The sequence below is a fragment of the Pongo pygmaeus genome, chromosome X (genome assembly GCF_028885625.2).
Source record: "Pongo pygmaeus isolate AG05252 chromosome X, NHGRI_mPonPyg2-v2.0_pri, whole genome shotgun sequence".
Lineage (NCBI taxonomy): Eukaryota > Metazoa > Chordata > Mammalia > Primates > Hominidae > Pongo > Pongo pygmaeus.
In genome coordinates this window covers 24405190-24426219 of record NC_072396.2, presented here as the reverse complement: position 1 = coordinate 24426219, position 21030 = coordinate 24405190, and the positions used below count along the sequence as shown (strand labels likewise).

The window sequence follows — 21030 nt, the reverse complement described above, 5'->3', positions numbered from 1 at the left end:
AAATACAAAAATTAGCCGCATGTGGTGGCGCATGCCTGTAGTCCCAGCTACTTGGGAGGCTGAGGCAAGAGAATCGCTTGAACCCGGGAGGGGGAGGTTGCAGTGAGCCAAGATCATGCCACTGCACTCCAGCCTGGCAACAGAGGGAGACTCCATCGCAAAAAAAAAAAAAAAGGGGGGGAAAGAAAAAGTCTGGGGGAGATTTCACTTCTTGGGAGGTATATTCAGTCTGATTATACCATAATGGGTCAGGACTCCTCATGGAGAGAGAATACCTTTGTGTTCATGTCTCACAAAGCAACCCATCCAGAGTACGAACAGGAGGAAAGTTGATAAAGCTAGAGATTTTTTTTTATTATGTCCCAGACCCTGAAAGTTGATTGTGTTTCTTCAAAGAACTGATTGTTCTTCCTTGGGGAGACAAAAGATTGAAGAAGGTTCATCTCCTCTTTGTGCCCTTACACCGTCCTGGGGTGATTCTACCCATCTTAGCCTTTCCCGTCTTAAATCCTGATTTTGAATAGGTTGGCCCGAATACTCAATATGAGCCCTAACAAATTATGATAACTACTTGGCAGGCACACAGTGTCGAAGATGGCCATTTGTGATGACATCTGGTCTGGCCAGCTTCCTTTTTACTGTTAAGAGGGAAAGGTGGTGAGCATGCTGAGGCAGGGTGGGGTCATCTCGCACCAGGAGGAGCCCCTTTTGATGCCAGAAAGGAAGATGAATCAGCCAAGATGTTGAGTGCATCAGCTTCAGCCATGTCTGCCTGGGGACCTTTTACCAAGGCTCCTCCCATGGGTTTCCATCACACAGATCTATACCAGTTCCTTACCATGGTTAGGTGTGTGGCTGGCTCCTTAGGAATGAGCTTGGCATGGATTAGGTATGCTAGAGCTGATGGATTTTTTAAAAAGTCTAATTTACATAGAGTGAAATACATAGACTTTTAAGTTGTACAGTCTTAGTTGTACAATTTGAGCTTTGACAAATGTATACACCTTGAATAACCCATACCCCAATCAAGATATAGATTATTTCACCCCAGAAAGTTCGCTTGTGCCGCTTCTCAGTAAGTCCACTTCCTTCCAACTCCCACCTCCCCTGCCTAGTAGTGATTGTTCTGGTTTCTTTCACTCTGTGTGAGGCCATGGGTTTTAAAACATACAGATTTTCTTCAAGTCTGGATGGTGAGAGATGTCAGAAAGTAATACTTACTCAAGTAAATCAGAGGTTCTCAGTGGGAGAGTTGCTCCCCAGGAGACATTTGGCAGTGTCTGGAGATGTTTTTGACTGTCGGGACTGGGAGGAGGTGCTACTGGCATCTAGTGTGTAGAGGCTAGGGATGCTGCCAAACTTCCTGCAGTACACAGGACAGCCCCACGACAAAGAAGGACCCAACCCAAATGTCAGTAGTGCTGAGTTTGAGAAATCCTCGAGTAAATCATGTGTTCTCTGCAAACTAAGAATTATGGTCCTGGGGAGTGTTCATTTGTAGGTCTCCCAGGTCTCCTGGGGTGAGGTTTGCTTTTTCTTTGTTTTGTTTGCTTGTCTGTTGAGAGCCTGCTGGAAGCTGAAAAGGCCACTGCAGGAGCCAGCTTTCTTTGGTGCTACCACGCTTGTGGCCACAGTTCTTGCTGTGGGATGGGTATCAGGGTAGGCTTAGGGAGAAAAACTAATAGGAGAAGAGGAAGAAGAAGAAAACAGTTTAGGCAGTAAAGGGAGACAGGCCTAGAATAATATTAAAACTAGAAAAACAAGCAAGATAAGAGGGGAAGGTAAAGTAGAAATTAATAATTAAGAATCCAATAAAATGTTAAAGGAAATGAGTTGAGATTTAAAATCAAAGATAGGCTGAGCGTGTTGGCTCACACCTGTAATCTCAGCACTTTGGGAGGCCAAGGCGGGAGGATTGCTTGAACTCAGGAGTTCGAGACCAGCTTGAGTAACATGATGAGAACCTGTCTCTACTATATATGTGTGTGTGTGTGTGTGTGTGTGTATGTGTATATATATATATATATATATATATATATATATATATATATACAAATATTGCAAATATATATATATATTTGCCCAGGCTGGAGTGCAGTGGCACGATCTCGGCTCACTGCAACCCCTGCCTCCCAGTTTCAAGCAATTCTCCTGCCTCAGCCTCCCGAGTAGCTGGGATTACAGGCGTCTGCCACCACGCCTGGCTAATTTTTGTGTTTTTTATAGAGACTGGATTTCATCATGTTGGCCAGGCTGGTCTCGAACTGCCGACCTCAGGTGATCCGCCCACCTCGGCCTCCCAAAGTGCTGGGATTATAGACGTGAGCCACCGCACCCGGCCTTACTGTGCTTTATGAGAAATAAATACACCCCTGAAGTGCTGAGGAAGTCCAGACCCAAAAAACATGTTCTCATGGACTTAAAATTTCAGGTCAACTTTTTCTTAATTTGCAAAAGACAACAGTTTCTAAGTTTGCCTACTTTAGCTTTTCAAGTAAAATAAAAGATACGTAGATAGATGACTAGACCTCTAGCTGTCTGTCTGTCTCTGGAACATGTCCGAAACCAACTCATCATTTTTCCCTCAGACTTGGCCCTCTTTTTCTACTTCCTCTCTCAGGAATGCTGTGTCACCACCCAACTAGAAAAACCCATCGGAAACCCCAAGGTCACTTAAAATCTGCTCTTTTCCTGATTTTCAAGAATACAATACATCGTTATTAACTCTAGTCACTATGTTGTACAACAGATCTCTTGAACTACTCCTCCTAACTGAAACTTTGTACTTTTGACCAATATCTCCCCAACTCCCCCCAGCCCCTGCCCTGGTAGCCACCATTGTGCTCTCTACTTCCATTAGTTCAACCTTTTTAGATTCCACAAAAATTAATTTGTGAGGTAGTGCATATGTTAATTAGCTCAATTTAGCCATTCCACAATGTATACATATTTCAAAACAGCATGTTGTATGCAATAAATATATACGATTCTTGTCAGTTTAAAAATTAAAATAAATGAAAATAAAAAAGAAACCAAGGTCATCGTCACTCCTCCTTTCCCATTGGTCACTAAGTCCTGCTAATTCTGCCTATTAAACTATCTCAATTCTACTTTCTCCTCTTTCTCCTCTCCTGTGCAATCTTTCCTTGGGCCCTCATTTCTTTCCTGCATTGTTTTAGCAGCACCATAACTGGTCAGCTGGCCCTTTAATGACTTAAACCGCCACACTGAGAAATAATGGTCTTTCTAAATGGCAAACTCGATTCTGTATTCCATCCTTATTTGAGATCTTTTGGTATTTATTACCTAGGACTTTTATGTGAGCCACACAAGTCCCATTATGATCTGGCTACAACCAACTTCTGTGACTCATCTCTCTGTCCCCTCCCACAAAACTCGAACTCCCTACGCTTCTCCCATGCTGTTTCCCAGCTTCGTGGCTTCACACATGCTGATTCGTCTGTCTGTAATGTCCTATACTTGTCTTTCTGTAGGACTGCCTAAGAGCAGGGAGAATTCATGCTTTTGAAACGGGGAATTTCCCTTGTCCCTCTTACAGGGCATGTGATGGGGGTGTGGCTCACTTCTTAGGTGCCCCATTGCTCAAAACCCCTAGGGAAAGCAGGCAGATGGGCAGGTCGTGGGGAGTGTGGGCTCCAACCCCATGGCAGTGTCTAGGGGTGGATGTTTACAGCTTCTGAAGCCCCAGTGGGCGTGTGTTACGTGTGCTCTTTTAGTTTTGCTGTCAGTAGGCAACTTGTGTTCATCAGCTCAGTTAGACCCTCTGCCTTATCGCAAGGACAGAGGGCTTTCTGTATCCTAGGGTTCTTGCCTGAGTATACCAGAAAAATCGGATCACACGTGGGCTTGGAGAATGAGTGCAAGGTTTTACTGAATGGTGGAAGTAGCACTCAGCAGATGGAAACGGAGCCAGAAGGGGTATGGAGTGGGAAGGTGGTTTTCCCCTGGAGTCAGGCCGCTTAGCAGCCGGGCTCTCCTCCGACCGCCCTCAGCCAAACTCCGCGTTGTCCTGCCATTCTGCTGTTGGTGGCCTGCCGGAGTCTGTCACTGTGTTCTTCTGCTGGTATGTTGTTCCTCGCCTCTGCTTCTCTTGACGTCCAGCCGCTTGTGTGCCTGCCCGCTAGGGTCTCGGGGTTTTTATAGGCACAATATGGGGGTGTGGTGGGCCAGGGTGGTCTTGGGAAATGCGACATTTGGGCACAAAACCAGAAATGCCTGTCCTCACCTAGGTTGGTGGGCACAGGCCCAGGGGTGGAGCCCTAGCCAGGGACCACGCCCTTCTCTACCCAGCATTTCCATGCCTGCCCCTCCCATATCACTTTTCTTTTATTTATTTACTTTTTGAGACAGGGTCTCGCTCTGTTGCCCAGGCTGGAGTGCAGTGGCCGTATCTTGGCTCACTGCAATCTCCACCTCCTGGGTTCAAGCGATTCTTGTGCCTCAGCCTCCCTTATTTTTTAATCTGTCCCAGGCCAAGTGCAGTGGCTCACGCCTATAATCCCAGCACTTTGGGAAGCCGAGGTGGATGGATCGTTTGAATCCAGGAGTTTGAGACCAGCCTGGGCAACATGGCAAAACCCTGTCTCTACAAAAATTACAAAAATGAGCTGGACATGGTGGTGCATGCCTGTAGTCCCAGCTATTTGGGAGACAAGACAGGAGGAGTGCTTGAACCTGGGATGGGAAGGTTGCAGTGAGCAGAAATCCTGCTGCTGCACTCCAGCCTAGGCAACAGTGTGAGACCCTGTGTTAAAAAAAAAAAAAAAAAAATGTTGTCCATTTATTTACATCTATCAAGTTCTTCCTACCAGAATGGAAGCCCTTTCAGGGTGAGGATATGTCTTACTCCATATTCCTATTTCTATAGCTGTGCCAAACACACAAGGCATGCTCAATAATTGTTTATTTCCTGCTCAAATGAGACAAAAGGAAATGGATGGAGGAGAGGTGGAAAATAAATGAGTGATTGATTTCTCTCTAACTATTTAGGCATGATTTAGCATCTTGGAAATCATATTACTGAGATTTGCAGTGCCTGTAATGTGAAAGACGAGGCTATTCTGTAATACAAAACGTAATGCAAGCTAAAATATAACAAAAATGTCTGTTGAAACGTATGCCTGCAAATTCCCATATTTCAGAAACAAATAAAGAGCTGAAAGCCATTAAGAAAAAAAGAGTGGTTGTTACTTTAACTGGTTTAAAAATAATTGATACATCTTGAAGTATTAAGTGTGCATCTTGAGGTCTTAATTTCAAGACAGTTTTGCTACAGATTTCTTTTGCTTCCACGATACAGATTAGCCAGCTAGTGCTGACATTAGTTCGTGTGGTTTGTGCCCATCACAATTATTAGGCAGAACCAGCAGCACCAGGATACAACCTAAGGAGATCAACGTCCCTCCTAGAAAACTGCCACGACCTTTGCAGAAGGGGTCTGATTTTTTTTTTTTTTTTTTTTTTTTTGAGATGGAGTCTTGCACTGTCACCCAGGCTGGAGTGCAGTGGCACAATCTTGGTTCACTGCAACCTCCACCTCCCAGGTGCAGGCGATTCTCCTGCCTCAGCCTTCTGTGTAGCTGGAATTACAGGTGCCCACCACCACGCCCAGCTAATTTTTTTTTTTTTTTTTTGTATTTTTAGTAGAGACGGGATTTCACTATGTTGGCCAGGCTGGTCTTGAATGCCTGATCTGGTGACCCACCCGCCTCTGCCTTCCAAAGTGCTGGGATTACAGGCGTGAGCCACCGCGCCCAGCACATTTTTTATATTCACAATTTAAATTAATAAACCCATAACTCTCCCCTCCTCTCAGCCCATCTTTTTTTTTTTTTTTTTTTTTTTTAGTGGAGCGATTATTTTGTGTGTGTGAAACAGAGTCTCACTGTATTGCCCAGGCTGGAGTGTAGTGGCATGATCATGGCTCACTGAAGCCTCAAACTCAAGAGTTCTCCCACCTCAGTCTCCTGAGTAGCTGGGACTACAGGCACACACCACCATGCCTGGCTGATTTTTTTAAAAAATATATTTTGTAGGGCAGGCGCACTGGCTCACACCTGTAATCCCAGCACTTTGGGAGGCCGAAGCAGGCGGATTACCTGAAGTCGGGAGTTCGAGACCAGCCTGGCCAACATGGCAAAACCCCATCTCTACTAAAAATACAAAAATTAGCCGGGTGTGGTGGCAGACACCTGTAATCCCAGCTACTTGGGAGGCTGAGGTAGAAGAATCGCTTGAACCTGGGTGGTGGAGGTTGCAGTGAGCTGAGATCACGCCACTACACCGCAGCGTGGGTAACAGCAAGACCCCATCTTGAAAACCTAAAAATAAATAAAAATAAAATAAAGCACAGTAAGCCTTTCAGGGTGGGGAGTGGCTGAGGTTATAAATATGCTCACGTTCTGCACATTCGGTCTGTAACATAGAGAGGTTTAAGATTGCTTCTGCGTTTCAGGTAATTCAGAGGTCCGTGGGGCCAGCCAGCCTGAGCTTGCTCACCTTCAAAGTCTATGCAGCACCAAAAAAGGACTCACCTCCCAAAAATTCCGTGAAGGTTGATGAGGTAACATGTTGTTCATGTTGTGATGTATTTTGAGTGTCTGATTTAGTTACTGTAGGATAATTTTTTACAAATTGTATATCAGGAAGATGTGACTGTTTAAAAGACATTTATTTATTTATTTATTTTGAGATGGAGTTTCACTCTTGTTGCCCAGGCTGGAGTGCAATGGTGCGATCTCGGCTCACTGCAACCTCCTCCTCCTGGTTCAAGCCATTCTCCTGCCTCAGCCTCCCAAGTAGCTGGGATTACAGGCATGTGCCACCATGCCTGGCTAATTTTGTATTTTTAGTAGAGACGAGGTTTCACCATGTTGGCCAGGCTAGTCTCGAACTCCCGACCTCAGGTGATCCACCCGCCTCGGCCTCCCAAATTGCTGGGATTACAAGCGTGAGCCACCACGCCCAGCGAGAAGACATTTAAACGGAGAAAATATATTTCCTTATAGTTTGTTTAATTTGTGGGAAATATTAAACTATGGCTTTTTCAACAGATAAACTTTAATGATACTTAGGTAAGGGCACAATTAAGGAATACTTTATAAATGTTTACTGGGGAATCCACTGTGTCCCAATAGGTTATAAGCACAACTCACTTTTCTAAGTGGTCTGCCTGATTCTTGGCTTATCTTGATTCTTATCGAGCCAAGAAGATATTCACATTTTTTCCTCTCTAAGAAATTAGAGATCTGGATCCTTTCTGTTTCTTGTCTGGAGGAGCCGCTTATAAGTATATACTTAATAAATACTAAATTTAAAAAAAAAAAACAAGAAATCTTCTCCCTACTGTTTACATTCCTTTTTGGTCTGTACTTCCCACTAATTATTTTGGATATTCGGTTTCTGTTGCCTTTGAATAAAGTGAGGTAAGGATCTACCTTCAGTCCTGGGTAGGGTTACTAGATTGGTGTTTACATAAAGCTAATTAGCTTATCTTTTGCCCTTTACTCTCTTCTCAGGCTTTGACACAGTGGCATTTTTGAGGGTAAAGAAGGCAGCCAGCAGTGGCTGTAAGAAGTTCTCTGGGTGGGGAATAAACCTGCTGTCCTGCTTTGATTAACATCAGACCAGTCATTTGAACTGAATGACATGCCCTTTGGTTACTCTCAAGCTTTTTTAACCCCTTCACCCACCCTTTAGAGTAATAAAATCCTTTTTCCAAGCTCAATCTAAGGTGGAATACCAAATACCAGTATATAAAATGGATAAAGAGGACCTGCTTTGTTTGTAGTCAATGGGTGGGGAGAAGGTAGGACACCTCATAGCCCTGCCCTTTTGGCCTTGGCCTCGTTGATTAAGGAAATAAGGTGCAGAGATAGTTTGAGATAAAGTTCAGGTTGCTTGTAACCCTTAGAGTCACTGGAATTCATGAAGTATTATTATTATTGTTATTATTTTTGAGATGGAGTCTCGCTCTTGCTCAGGCTTGAGTGCACTGGCACAATCTTGGCTTACTGCTACCTCCACCTCCCAGGTTCAAGAGATTCTCCTGCCTCAGCCTCCCGAGTAGCTGGGATTACAGGCGCCCACCATGACACCTGGCTAAGTTTTGTATTTTTAGTAGAGACTGGGTTTCGCTATGTTGGCCAGGCTGGTCTCGAACTCCTGACCTTAAGTGATCCGCCTGCCCTGGCTTCTCAAAGTGCTAGGATTACAAGCGTGAACCACCACACCCGACCACAGAGTCACTGTAATTCATGAATTACTAGAAATATTATATTAAATACTTACAAATTTGATAAATGTATCCTGTAGACAGTACATCTTTTAAATCTTTGTTTTGTTTTAATGTGCGCAGCTTTCACTCTACTCAGTTCCTGAGGGTCAGTCGAAGTATGTGGAGGAGGCAAGGAGCCAGCTTGAAGAAAGCATCTCACAGCTCCGACACTATTGTGAGCCATACACAACCTGGTGTCAGGTACAACTGTTCTGAAAATGGAGTGAACGCATTTCTGTTTAGAGTCCATAGAGAAAAGTCTGTATTGGCTGCATGTTTTTGGAAAAAGGCATGATAAAGGGCCCTGAGATGGTTGACAGAGGCTGGGAAGGGAAGTGGGGGTCTAGGGGGAAGGTGGGGATGGCTAATGGGTGCAAAAAAAAAATAGCAAGAATGAATAAAACCTATTTGATAGCACAACAGGATGACTGTAGTCAACAATAATTTGATTTTACATTTCAAAATAACTTAAAGAGTGTAATTGGATTGTTTTTAACACTAAGGATAAATGCTTGAGCAGATGGATTCCGCATTCTCCATATTGTGCCTATTTCACATTGCATGCCTGTGTCAACACATCTCATGTACCCCCATAAATGTATATACCTACTACGTACCCACAAAAAATTTTTAAATAAAAGGCCCCAAGTTAAAAGTGCCTGACTTACAGATGTTCTTCAGTGCCATCTGAGGAGGGGGTGCAGAGGTGCCCTAGCTTCCTGGTGACAGCTGTTGCCACAGCTACAGAGAGAATTTCCCTCTCCCTGGGCAGTGCGTAGCACCTTGACTAGAGAGCAGAGGGGCTAGGAACTACCTTATTGCTTGCAGTTATGAAAACATTGTTGTCTACCAGGGGAGGCTTGTGGGCTGGAACTCTAAACAAAGGGAAAAGATGCAATGTAAACGCTTACATAAAAATTGCGAAGTTTTTCTCCCCCCAGTATACAAATCAGTGCCACTTAAACCAGGAGGGGATATGGCATTTTGAATGCTATACTAAAATAAGGTAGATACTAAAATAGGGTAGAATTCCATACTGGATTACTGAACTATTTGTCCTAGTGACCAAAGAACTACATATACAGATTGGTTTCTGTCCCTGCCTGGGTTTTAGGTCAGGCATTTGTCATTACGTAAATGAAAAGTATTTCTGTGATTTTTAACATCAGTAACCAACGTTTACAATCTATAGAATGCTTTTGTAGGCTTTGATACATATGTTTGCTGTATTTGATCTTGATTTTGAAAATTGAGGACAAATTAATAAAAACTAATAGATGTAGATATGTGGGAAATTGTCTAGATTTACCTTGCTTGAGATTTATAAATTTAGTCTTTTTGGTTTTTTTTTTTTTTGAGAGGGAGTCTTGCTGTGTCGCCCAGGCAGGAGTGCAGTAGCGTGCTCTCAGCTCACTGCAACCTCTACCTCCCGGGTTCAAGCAGTTCTCCCGCCTCAGCCTCCCGAGTAGCTGGGATTATAGGCACGAGCTACCATGACTGGCTCATTTTTGTATTTTTCGTAGAGACGGGGTTTCACCGTGTTGGCCAGGTTGACCTCGAACTCCTGATCTCAAGTGATCTGTCTGCCTTGGCCTCCCAAAGTGCTGGGATTACAGGCGTGAGCCACCATGCCTGGCCTAAATTCCATTTTGATCCAGAGCTTGTTTAAAAATTTTTAATTTCCATTGCCTATGCTGCTGTTGAACTTTTGTTCACCAATTTAGAAAGAAAATAGTAAAGCATGGACTCTATCAACAATATAAATTAGGCCATTATACTTAAGTATCATAACCATATTATTGAGTTAAGTAATACCTAAAGACTTTAAACATAATGTGTTGTAAAATGATTAGACTTTATTCTCTTGTTCTAGAAGATTTTTAAGCTTCTGGTAGTTAAGACAAAGTCAGCAAATTTGTGTGGATATTTTTGTATCATGTAGGCATGACTACTGTTACTTGTAGTCTGTCTGGTTTTTTTTTTTTTTGGCAATAAAAAAAAAATTTGTACCTTTGTACCTTTTAGCGTAAGATTGCTTTTTGTTTTTTACCTTTTCTTCCGTGCATGATACTCAGTGCAGCAAAATACCTCTCTGGATGATGGATTAGTTATCTATATGTTTATTTCCACTACTAGTAAATATAAGAACTTTCTTGTAATTATAATAGTTTTTGTAATTATAATGGTTTTATTTTCCTGGGTAGAACAAAGCCTTTATGAATAGAAATATTTCTAATTCCTGGTTCCTTTTTCAGACCAGCAATTTCTAGCCCTTTTCTTGAAGAACCAATTAAATTTTGTTTTTTTGTTTTTTGTTTTTTTGTTTTTTGTTTTTTTTGAGACAGAGTCTCGCTCTGTTGCCAGGCTGGAGTGCAGTGGTGCAGTCTCAGCTCACTGCAACCTCTGCCTCCCGGGTTCAAGTGATTCTCCTGCCTCAGCTTCCCAAGTAGCTGGGACTACAGGCGTGTGCTGCCACACCCAGCTAATTTTTGTATTTTTAGTAGAGACGGGGTTTCACCATGTTGGCCAGGATGGTCTTGATCTCTTGACCTTGTGATCCTCCCACCTTGGCTTCCCAAGGTGCTGGGATTACAGGCGTGACCCACCATGCCCGGCCTTAATTTTTTTTTAATAGTAAAAATGTTAAGCTAGCAAAAGAAGTGGGCAATCATTCTAGATATTGATCTGAAGTTTTCTTTTCTTTTCTGTTTTTTTTTTTTTTTCTTTTTTGGTAGAGACAAGGTTTCACCATGTTGCCCAGGCTGATCTCGAACTCCTGGGCTCAAGAGATCTGCCCACCTCAGCCTCCCAAGTAGCTCAGACTACATACACATACCACCATGCCCAACTAATATTTTTATTTTTTTATTTTTTATTTTTTTGAGACAGAGTCTCGCTCTGTCCCCCAGGCTGGAGTGCAGCGGCACGATCTCGGCTCGCTGCAAGCTCCGCCTCTCAGGTTCACGCCATTCTCCTGCCTCAGCCTCCCGAGTAACTGGGACTACAGGTGCCTGCCACCACACCCGGCTAATTTTTTTGTATTTCTAGTAGAGACCAGGTTTCACTGTGTTAGCCAGGATGGTCTCGATCTCCTGACTTTGTGGTCCGCCCGCCTTGGCCTCCCAAAGTGCTGGGATTACAGGCATGAGCCACCGCGCTCAGCCTAATATTTTTATTTTTTTGTAGAGATGGGGTCTCTGCTGTGTTGCCCAAGCTGGTTCTCAAATTCCTGACCTCACGAGATACTCCTGTCTTAGCCTCCCAAAGTGTTGGGATTACAGGCGTGAAATAATGGATTTTAATGAAGTGATACTCAGTTCTTTAGATCTTCTGCCTAATTCGGCATTTATTATTTCAGGTCATTTAAAAGAATGAGGATAGCTTGTTCTGACTTGAACTGAATTACACAAAACAAATCCTTTTCCAGTCTGGGCGCAGTGGCTCACGCCTGTAATCCCGGCAGTTTGGGAGGCCAAGGCAGGTGGATCACCTGAGGTCAGGAGTTTGAGACCAGCCTGGCCAACATCGCGAAACCCTGTCCCTACCAAAAATACAAAAATTAGTTGGGCGTGGTGGTGGGCACCTGTAATCCCAGCTACTCGGGAGGCTGAGGCAGGAGTATCACTTGAATCCAGGAGGCAGAGGTTGCAGTGAGCCGAGGTCGTGCCACTGCACTCCAGCCTGGGCGACAAGAGCGAAACTCTATCTCAAAAAAAAAAATTAATTCATAAAAATAAAAATAAAAAAAATCCTTTTCCAAATGGCAACTAGTTTTGATACCTTCTGATACCCATGTGCCTCTTCTTGTCTTCACTGTAGACTTCTTGAAGGTGGGTACCTTCTAGCAGGTCCCTTGTTTCCTTTAGGATCATGTGATGTTCATGTACAAAGCCTTTTTTTTTTTTGAGACACACCCAGGCTGGAGTGCAGTGGCGCCATCTCGGCTCACTGCAACCTCCGCCTCCTGGATTCAAGTGATTCTTCTGCCTCAGCCTCCCTAGTAGCTGGGACTACAGGCGCGTGCCACCACGCCCAGCTAATTTTTTTATTTTTAGTAGAGACAGGGTTTCACCATGTTTGTCAGGCTGGTCTCCAACTCCTGACCTCAGGTGATCTGCCCCACTCGGCCTCCCAAAGTGCTGGGATTACAGGAGTGAGCCATCATGCCTGGCCACAAAGCCTTTTTATTGTTTTTAAGAGAATGTTGACACCTCATTTGCTTTGGGCTATAGCCTTTTCTCATTAAAGCTGGTCATTCTTGCTTCAAATGGGCAGTTTCCAGATGTAGGCTCTAATTAATGGCAGATCAGGAAATAGTTAATATGAAAGACAGATTTAATCTCATGGAGAAAAGCTTGCCACTTAAGTATCAAGGGGATTGATTTTTAGTTTATTTTTTCCTTTTTAATGGAAGAGTGAAATGGCTGGATTGTTGAAACCACTCTGTTTGGAATCTGCTTCCTGTGGCAGTAGTAAGCCATTCTGCTGAGTAATTTGCAGTGAAGGGAGGATTATAATAGGAAAAACAAACAAAAAGACCCAGACAGACAGTGTATCCCTTTGTTCAAAAAGCGTTAATAACATGATAATTTATTCAGTAAAAACAAGTATATTTATTCTGTTAACTTTCTAATCAGCAGATCCTGTGAATAGTTTCATTCAGTTTCTTTTTACCTTTTTAGGAAACGTACTCCCAAACTAAGCCCAAGATGCAAAGTTTGGTTCAATGGGGGTTAGGTAAGTCGATTTTAAATTAGGCATAATCAGCTACTTCATTAACATTGAACTCTTTAATCAGAGTTCCATGAATGAGCTCCAAGAAATCTGTGGATTCCTTAAAATTATATGCAGAATTTTAGAGCTATGTGGATTTTTCTGGGAAGAGGAGCTGTTGTTTTCATCAGATTTCAGGCAACTAGTGTCCCCAAATAGTCAGGTAAGTCTCTTCAAGATCGTTAGGATTCTTGGGCTAGCAAGTACAGATACACTGCTTTAAAAAAAAAAAATCTCATTTCCAGGTGCAGTGTAATACACCATACTAATTCATCAATAGATTTTCTGAATCGGAATAGCTCATTTGCATTGCAATTAATACATGCTCTAGAAGTTTTGAAGCAGGAAGGAGCTGAGCTGGTACTCCTGTGAAAGGTCTTACTGCATAATTGATAGTGTTCTTACATTTTTTTTCATTTGGTTTTATTTTCCTTGATTATTTTTCAGTTGTGGGCCACTTATCACATACACTCACAAACTGGATTCACAGTCCATGTTCTGACTAATCTTAATCAGAAACTGGTAAATTAATAAAGATACTGATCATATTTCATTCCCCTTATTGGGCATCTCGGAAACAAAATCTTGTTTTTACAAGGGTTTGTTTCCATGATAGAACAAAATAAACATGAGCACAGTTTATTTCTTTGCTAAGATCATCATGGTGTATTGATGTCCTGATATTTCTGAGACTGTCAGATAAATTTATTGTTTGAAGACAGACATAATAATGGCTGCCTACTGGTTTTTTTTTTTTTTTTTTTTTTTTTGAGACAAAATCTCACTCTGTCACCCAGGCTAGAGTGCAGTGGCACAATCTCAGCTCACTGATACCTTTGTCTCTCAGGTTCAAGCGATTCTCCCACCTCAGCTTCCCGAGTAGCTGGGATTACAAGCGTGCGCCACCACATCCAGCTAGTTTTTGTATTTTTAGTAGAGACAGGGTTTCACTTTGTTAGCCGGGCTGGTCTCAAACTCCTGACCTCAAGTGATCTGCCCACCTCGGCCCAAAATATTGGGATTACAGGCGTGAGCCACCGTACCCGGCCCCCTACTGGTTCTTTAAATTATTAAGGCATGTTAGTAAGTAACATCTTAATTTTATTAATTTCATAAACACTTATTTAAGACTTACATGTCAGGTACTATTCTAAGTGCTTTACAAATACCAATTTATTGGGGGTGGAGTGAGGATGGTTAATGAGTATAAAAATATAGTTAGAATGAATAAGACCTAGTATTTGATAGCACAGTAGGGTGACTGCAGTCAATAATACTTTATTGTACATTTTATTTTTTATTATTTTATTTATTTTTTATTTTTTTGAGACAGATTCTCGCTTTGTTGCCCAGGCTGGAGTGCAGTGGCGCTATCTTGGCTCACTGCAACCTCCGCCTCCCAGGTTCAAGCAATTCTCCTGTCTCAGCCTCCCGAGTAGCTGGGACTACAGGCACACGCCACCACGCCCAGCCTATTTTTTGTATTTTTAGTAGAGACGGGTTTCACCATATTGGTCAGGCTGATATCGAACTCCTGACCTCAGGCGATCCACCGACCTCGGCCCCCCAAAGTGCTGGGATTACAGGTGTGAGCCGCCGCGCCTGGCTTATTGTACTTTTTAAATAACTAAAAAAGCTATACTCTTTTAGGTATTGTAAATAAACTGAAAGAGTATAATTGGGATGCTTGCAACACAAAGAAAAATGATAAATACTTGAGGTAAAGTATCCTTCATTTACCCTGATGTGATTATTATGCATTGTATGCCTGAACCAAAATACCTCATTTACCCCGTAAATATATACACCTACTATGTACCCACAAAAATTTGATATATATATATAAGTTCTCATAACTAGCTGACAGATACCTTATTATCTTCATTTTTATCCGAGGAAACTAGAGAACTCCTGATATAGTCTTTTATCTGTCCATGTGTGGCTGAGAGGTCTCTTGTTTAAATTTTTCTGAGACAGGATCTTGCTCTGTCATCCAGGCTGGAATGCAGTGGCGTGATCATAGCTCACTGCAGCCTCGACCTCCTGGGCTCAAGCAATCCTCCCAGCTCAGCCTCCCGAGTAGCTAGGATTACAGGCATGTGCCATCACATTTTTTCCATTTTTTGTAGAGACAGGGTCGCACTTTGTTGCCCAGACTCTGTACAGTCTTAAAACATATCTTCTTTCCCCTTTCTTTGTGATTTACCCACTTTGGCCCAGCTCACCAGAGCCATCTGGGTGTCCCTCTGTCAACTGCTCTGTGTACACATCTAGAATTGAGCAACACTGGGCTAGTAGGCAAAAATAAAGGGAAGTAAAAAATTGCCTCAAATGACCCAGACTAGAGGATGGAAAGTAAAAACTAGGCTAAAGGCAAAATAAGTAACAGGCCAGACAGTAATTAATGCAAACATAATACAAGTCCTATAGTAGTATTTAAAATGATCACATTTCCCAAAGAACTCAGGAAAAGGAAAACTGGCATGTATCTGGTATTACTTAGGGGACAGAATTACTGAGTTTTCCAGTTTATTAGTTCAGTTCTGTATATATTTTTTAAGTCACCATTCTGCCAGGCCCTGAAAATTGAGATTGGTTAAGACAGTGGTCACAACCACTGAGATGGATGTAATATATTATTCAGTACTAGTGCAAATACAGAGATAATCACAGACCATTATTGAAGGTACAGAGGAAGGAGATTAGTTTAATCGAAATCAAGGAGGTGGGAGCAGTCAGGGAAGGACTTCTGAAGTGAATCTTGAAGGAGCAGTGTTAGCCACTCCAAAATGAGGTGGGACTGCTGGAAGCAGGCATTGCACACTGGGCACAGCATGATCAGGCTTAGAGGTGTGACTTGGTATTGGATGTTTCAGGAACCCTAAGTAGATAGGGAGTGCTGAAGATGAGATTGAGAAGGAGACATGAGGGCTTTGTGTAAGTCATGACCTAGCTAAAATTCATTTGTTAATTCATCCAGTATTTTTTTTTTTTTTGAGACGGAGTCTTGCTGTGTTGCACAGGCTGGAGTGCAGTGGCGCGGTCTCGCCTCACTGCAAGCTCCACCTCCTGGGTTCACGCCATTCTCCTGGCTCAGCCTACCGAGTAGCTGGGACTACTGGCGCCTGCCACCGCGCCTGGCTAATTTTTTTTTTTTTTTGGTATTTTTAGTAGAGACAGGGTTTCACCATGTTAGCCAGGATGGAATTCATCCAGTATTTATCAACTCCTGGCAGTGTGATTTTTGTTTTTTTGTTTTTTTGTTTTTTGAGACAGAGTCTCGCTCTATTGCCCAGGCTGGAGTGCAATGGTGTGATCTCGGCTCACTGCAACCTCTCCCTCCCAGGTTCAAGCGATTCTCCTGCCTCAGCCTCCTGGGTAGCTAGGATTACAGGCATATGCCACCACGCCTGGCTAATTTTTGTATTTTTGGTAGAGACGGGGTTTCTCCATGTTGGTCAAGCTGGTCTCGAACTCCTGACCTTGTGATCTGCCCGCATCGGCCTCCCAAAGTGCTGGGATTACAGGCGTGAGCCACTGCGCCTGGCCTGTTTTTGTTTTTGTTTGGAGACAGGGTCTCACTTAGTCACCTAGGCTGGAGTGTAGTGGCATGATCATAGCTCACTGCAGCCTTGACTTCCTGGACTCAAGCAATCCTCCCACCTCAGCCTCCCAAGTAGCTGGAACCACAGACATGCATCACCACACCCGGCTATTTTTTTTTTAAGTTTTTGTAGAGACAGGGTTTCGCCATGTTGCCCAGGCTGTTCTTGAACTCCTGGACTCAAGCAGTCCTCCCACCTTGGCCTCCCAAAGTGCTGGGATTACAGGCGTGAACCACCACACCCAACCATCATTCTTAATAAATATCTATTGAATGAACATCCATTATTATCACTGAGGGAAGATAACACAGATGTGTAAGCAATCTATCATTAAGGAGCTTACATTCTCCTTGGGGAGACACCAGATACACACCTGAATAATTAAACACAGGGTACTATAGGATTAGGTACCAAGTGATGGTACAGAGAATAAATATGATGGAACTTCAGAGGAGGGAGAGAGGTATGGACTGATGAGCTTAGGAAAGGCTTTTGTGTGGAAGTAGGACTCAACTTGGCTTTTATGAGGTGGGATTGGCTCAATGGAGAGGAGACGAGGCATTATGTGAATGAAGTCAGAAGGCATGTTCAGGCATGATGAATAGGTTCACATGTTGTATTTATTTTTATTCTATCACCATCAACGGCGATCAACAGTGGCTATTTCCTGAGTGAAATTATAAGTTTCCTTTATTATCCAAATTTATTCTGTTCTTCAGTTCGAATAATGAGTTCAGATGGCAAAGGATACGTTCGAATAATGAGTTCAGATGGCAAAGGATACTTATTTTTCTGAGTCTAATGTATTTGATTTCTTTTTTTTTTCTTTTGAGAAGGAGTCTCGCTCTGTCGTCCAGGCTGGAGTGCAGTGGCGCGATCTTGGCTCACTGCAACCTCCACCTCTCAGGTTCAAATGATTCTCCTGCCTCAGCCTCCTGAGTAGCTGGGATTACAGGCGCGTGCCACCAGGCCCAGCTAATTTTTTTGTATTTTTAGTAGAGATGGGGTTTTACCATGTTGGTCAGGCTGGTCTCGAACTCCTGACCTCGTGATCCGCCCGCCTCAGCCTCCCAAAGTGCTGGGATTACAGGAGTGAGCCACTGCACCCGGCCTTCCTTTTTTTTTTTTTTTTTTTTTTAAGAGGCTGTGTCTTGCTCTGTGGCTCAGGCTGTCAGGCTGGAGTGCAGTGGCGCAATCCTAGCTCACTGCAGCCTTGAACTCCTGGGCTCAAATGATTCTTCTGCCTTAGCCTTGAAAAGTGCTGAGTTTATAGGAATGAGCCACCACACACAGCTTGTGTTTGGTTCCTGAGTTTCAGAGAGCAAGCAGCAAAGCTTCAGATAGCAATAGATCTAGCCAAAGATTTATCCAAATCTATTCTGTTTTTGTGTTCCCATAACAAGAGTTTGAATAGCGAAGGATCCCTGTATTTGTATTCCTCCCTGTGCAAATTGCTGATTCAGATCTGTTGCTTTCAGGAATATGAAAGTAATTTAACATTTACTTCATTGTCAGTAGGTTGTTGGACCAAAGGTACTTGAAAATTGGACACTTGCAGCCGGGCGCAGTGGCTCACACCTGTAATCCCAGCACTTTGGGAGGCTGAGGCGGGTAGATCACCTGAGGTCAGGAGTTCGAGACCAGCCTGGCCAACATGGTGAAACCCCATCTCTACTAAAAATACCCCATGGGCGTGGTGGCAGGCGCTTGTAATCCCAGCTACTTGGGAGGCTGAGGCAGGAGAATTGCTTGAACCCGGGAGGCAGAGGTTGCAGTGAGCCGAGATCATGCCATTGCACACCAGCCTGGGCGACAAGAGCAAAACTGCATCTCAAAAAAAAAAAAAGAAAGAAAAGAAAATTGGACACTTGCTATGTGAATAGTAAATCTTGTTTATATGTCATATAAAAAGAATATGTTGAAGAGAAGTATAGTAGCAGGATGCAGAGAATATGTGGTTTGAAAAGCACTTGATACTATATATACATATTATATACTGTATAAGACTTTTTTGGTTTTTTAATGAGAAATTTATGGAACTGCTTCCTGGTCTAATTCTATTGTAGACAGCTATGACTATCTCCAAAATGCACCTCCTGGATTTTTTCCGAGACTTGGTGTTATTGGTTTTGCTGGCCTTATTGGACTCCTTTTGGCTAGAGGTAGGTGCAATTTTGTGGGTTTAACAGTCAGCTCATAAAGCAGAGATAGAATATGTGTTTCATTCTTTCCCTTCATTTACCAGGTTTCAGAATAACGAGTTGGTTCCTAAATATGGCTTTCTTAATGTATAATTGATATGGTTATCATATTTGATTTTAAACATAAATAGAAATTGTATACTCTTGGTAAAAAAAAAAAAGAAGTTATCCTTTATAGGCATGTTTACTTGATCAAATCTCTGTTGTTCTTTGGTACAGAAAGAGTGAAATTTTAAAGTCTTTCACACCTGAGAAATCAACTGTTTCTAAACGTTTCACTATTAAGATCAAGCTATATTAATCACAGTAAATAGAGCAGTGATTTAATAGAGATTTTATTACCTTCTTGATTTGTCATGCCTTCAGTCAGTGATGACAAAAACTTTAAAAATGCTTTAAATGCTAACAAATGTCAACTTAAAAATATTACTATACTGCTAGATTATAAAATATCTGTAGGAAATAAAGGCTGATAAAATACTTTGCTATGATGAGATGAATTTGTTATGAACTACTTGAAGTTTCACTAGTTGGAAACTAAATGTTTATGATATAAAATTCTGACATTACCATCATTCCTAATGAAGAAAGTTTATGAACCCTGTAATCAGACCCCCATAAAAGGGAACCATAGAGACTAGTTTGGTCCCTGTATTAGTTTGTTTTGCATTGCTATAAAGGAATATCTGAGGCTGGGTAATTATAAAGAAAAGAGATGCCGGACGCAGTGGCTCATGCCTGTAATCCCAGCACTTTGGGAGGCCAAGGCAGGTGGATCACAAGGTCAGGAGATCGAGACCATCCTGGCTAACATGGTGAAACCCCATCTCTACTAAAAATGCAAAAAATTAGTCGGGCGTGGTGGCAGGTGTCTGTAGTCCCAGCTACTCGGGAGGCTGAGGCAGGAGAATGGTGTGAACCTGGGAGGTGGGGCTTGCAGTGAGCCGAGTTCAAGCCACTGCACTTCAGCCTGGGCGACAGTGCGAGACTCTGTCTCAAAAGAAAAAAAAAAAAAAGAGGTTTATTTGGCTCATGGTTCTGCAAGCTGTACAAGAAGCGTGGCATCAGCATCTATTTCTGTCGAGGGTTTCAGAAAGCTTCCAATCGTGGTGGAAGGCAAAGGGGGAGCAGGCGCGTCACATGGTGAGAGAGGGAGCTAGAGAGATGCCAGGCTCTTTTAAACAACCAGCCCTCGTGTGAACTAATAGAGTGAGAAATTACTCATTACCACAGGGAGGGGACCAAGCCATTCATGAGGGATCCACCCCCATGACCCAAACACCTCCCAGCGTGGGGGTTCACATTTCAACATGAGATTTAAAGGGGACAATCATTCAAACTGTATCAGTCCTGTTCCTCCAATTTTAAAAATCTTCCCTCTACATGCAATAGCTGTTACTTTAGTTTAGTTTAGTTTAGTTTAGTTTAAGTTTAGTTTGGTTTAGGTTTAGGTTTAGTTTAGTTTAGTCTAGTCTAGTCTAGTCTAGTCTAGTCCAGTCCAGTCCAGTCCAGTCCAGTCCAGTCCAGTCCAGTCTAGTTTGAGATAGAGTCTCGCTCTGTCGCCCAGGCTGGAGTGCAGTGGCACAATCTCGGCTCACTGCACCCTCCGCCTCTTGGGTTCAAGTGATTCTCCTGCCTCAGCCTCCCAAATAGCTGGGATTATAGATGTGCACCACCATGCCCAACTAAATTTTGTATTTTTAGTAGAGATGGGGTTTCACCATATTGGCCAGGCTGGTCTCCAGCTCCTGACCTCAAGTGATCGGCCTGCCTCGGTGTCCCAAAGTGCTGGGATTACAGGTGTGAGCCACTACACCTGGCCTTATTTTATATTTTTTAATTGATTTCTTTTTTGAGACAGGGTCTCACTCTATCACCCAGGCTGGAGTGAAGTGGTGCGATAATAGCTCACTGCAGCCTGGACCTCCTGGGCTCAAGTGATCCTCTCACCTTAGCCTTTCAAGTAGCTGGGATTACAGGCGCCCGCCACCATGCCCAGGTAATTTTTGTATTTTTAGTAGAGATGGAGTTTCGCTATGTTGCCCAGGCTGGTCTTGAACTCCTGAACTCAAGTCATCCACTTCCCTTGGTGTCCCCCAAAGTGCTGGGATTATAGGCATGAGCTGCCACGCCCGGCTAATGGCTGTTATTTTTG

General features: G+C 43.0%; 1 protein-coding gene across 6 annotated transcripts in view; it reads left to right on the top strand.

Annotated features, from left to right (window-relative positions):
* Positions 1 to 21030, top strand: part of APOO (apolipoprotein O) — a 73939-nt gene that overhangs the window by 20706 nt on the left and 32203 nt on the right. For 3 of the 6 annotated variants that reach the window (XM_054472597.2, XM_054472596.2, XM_063660914.1), the window contains exons 1-5: positions 3881 to 4084; positions 6476 to 6583; positions 8378 to 8497; positions 12979 to 13033; positions 18741 to 18836. In XM_054472597.2, the coding sequence (XP_054328572.1) occupies positions 3896 to 4084; positions 6476 to 6583; positions 8378 to 8497; positions 12979 to 13033; positions 18741 to 18836 (568 nt within the window). In that variant the 5' untranslated portion in view covers positions 3881 to 3895. Of the gene's footprint in view, positions 1 to 3867; positions 4085 to 6475; positions 6584 to 8377; positions 8498 to 12978; positions 13034 to 18740; positions 18837 to 21030 lie in introns of those variants that run through there. The other 3 variants (XM_054472599.2, XM_054472600.2, XM_063660915.1) reach the window with 2 other exon arrangements.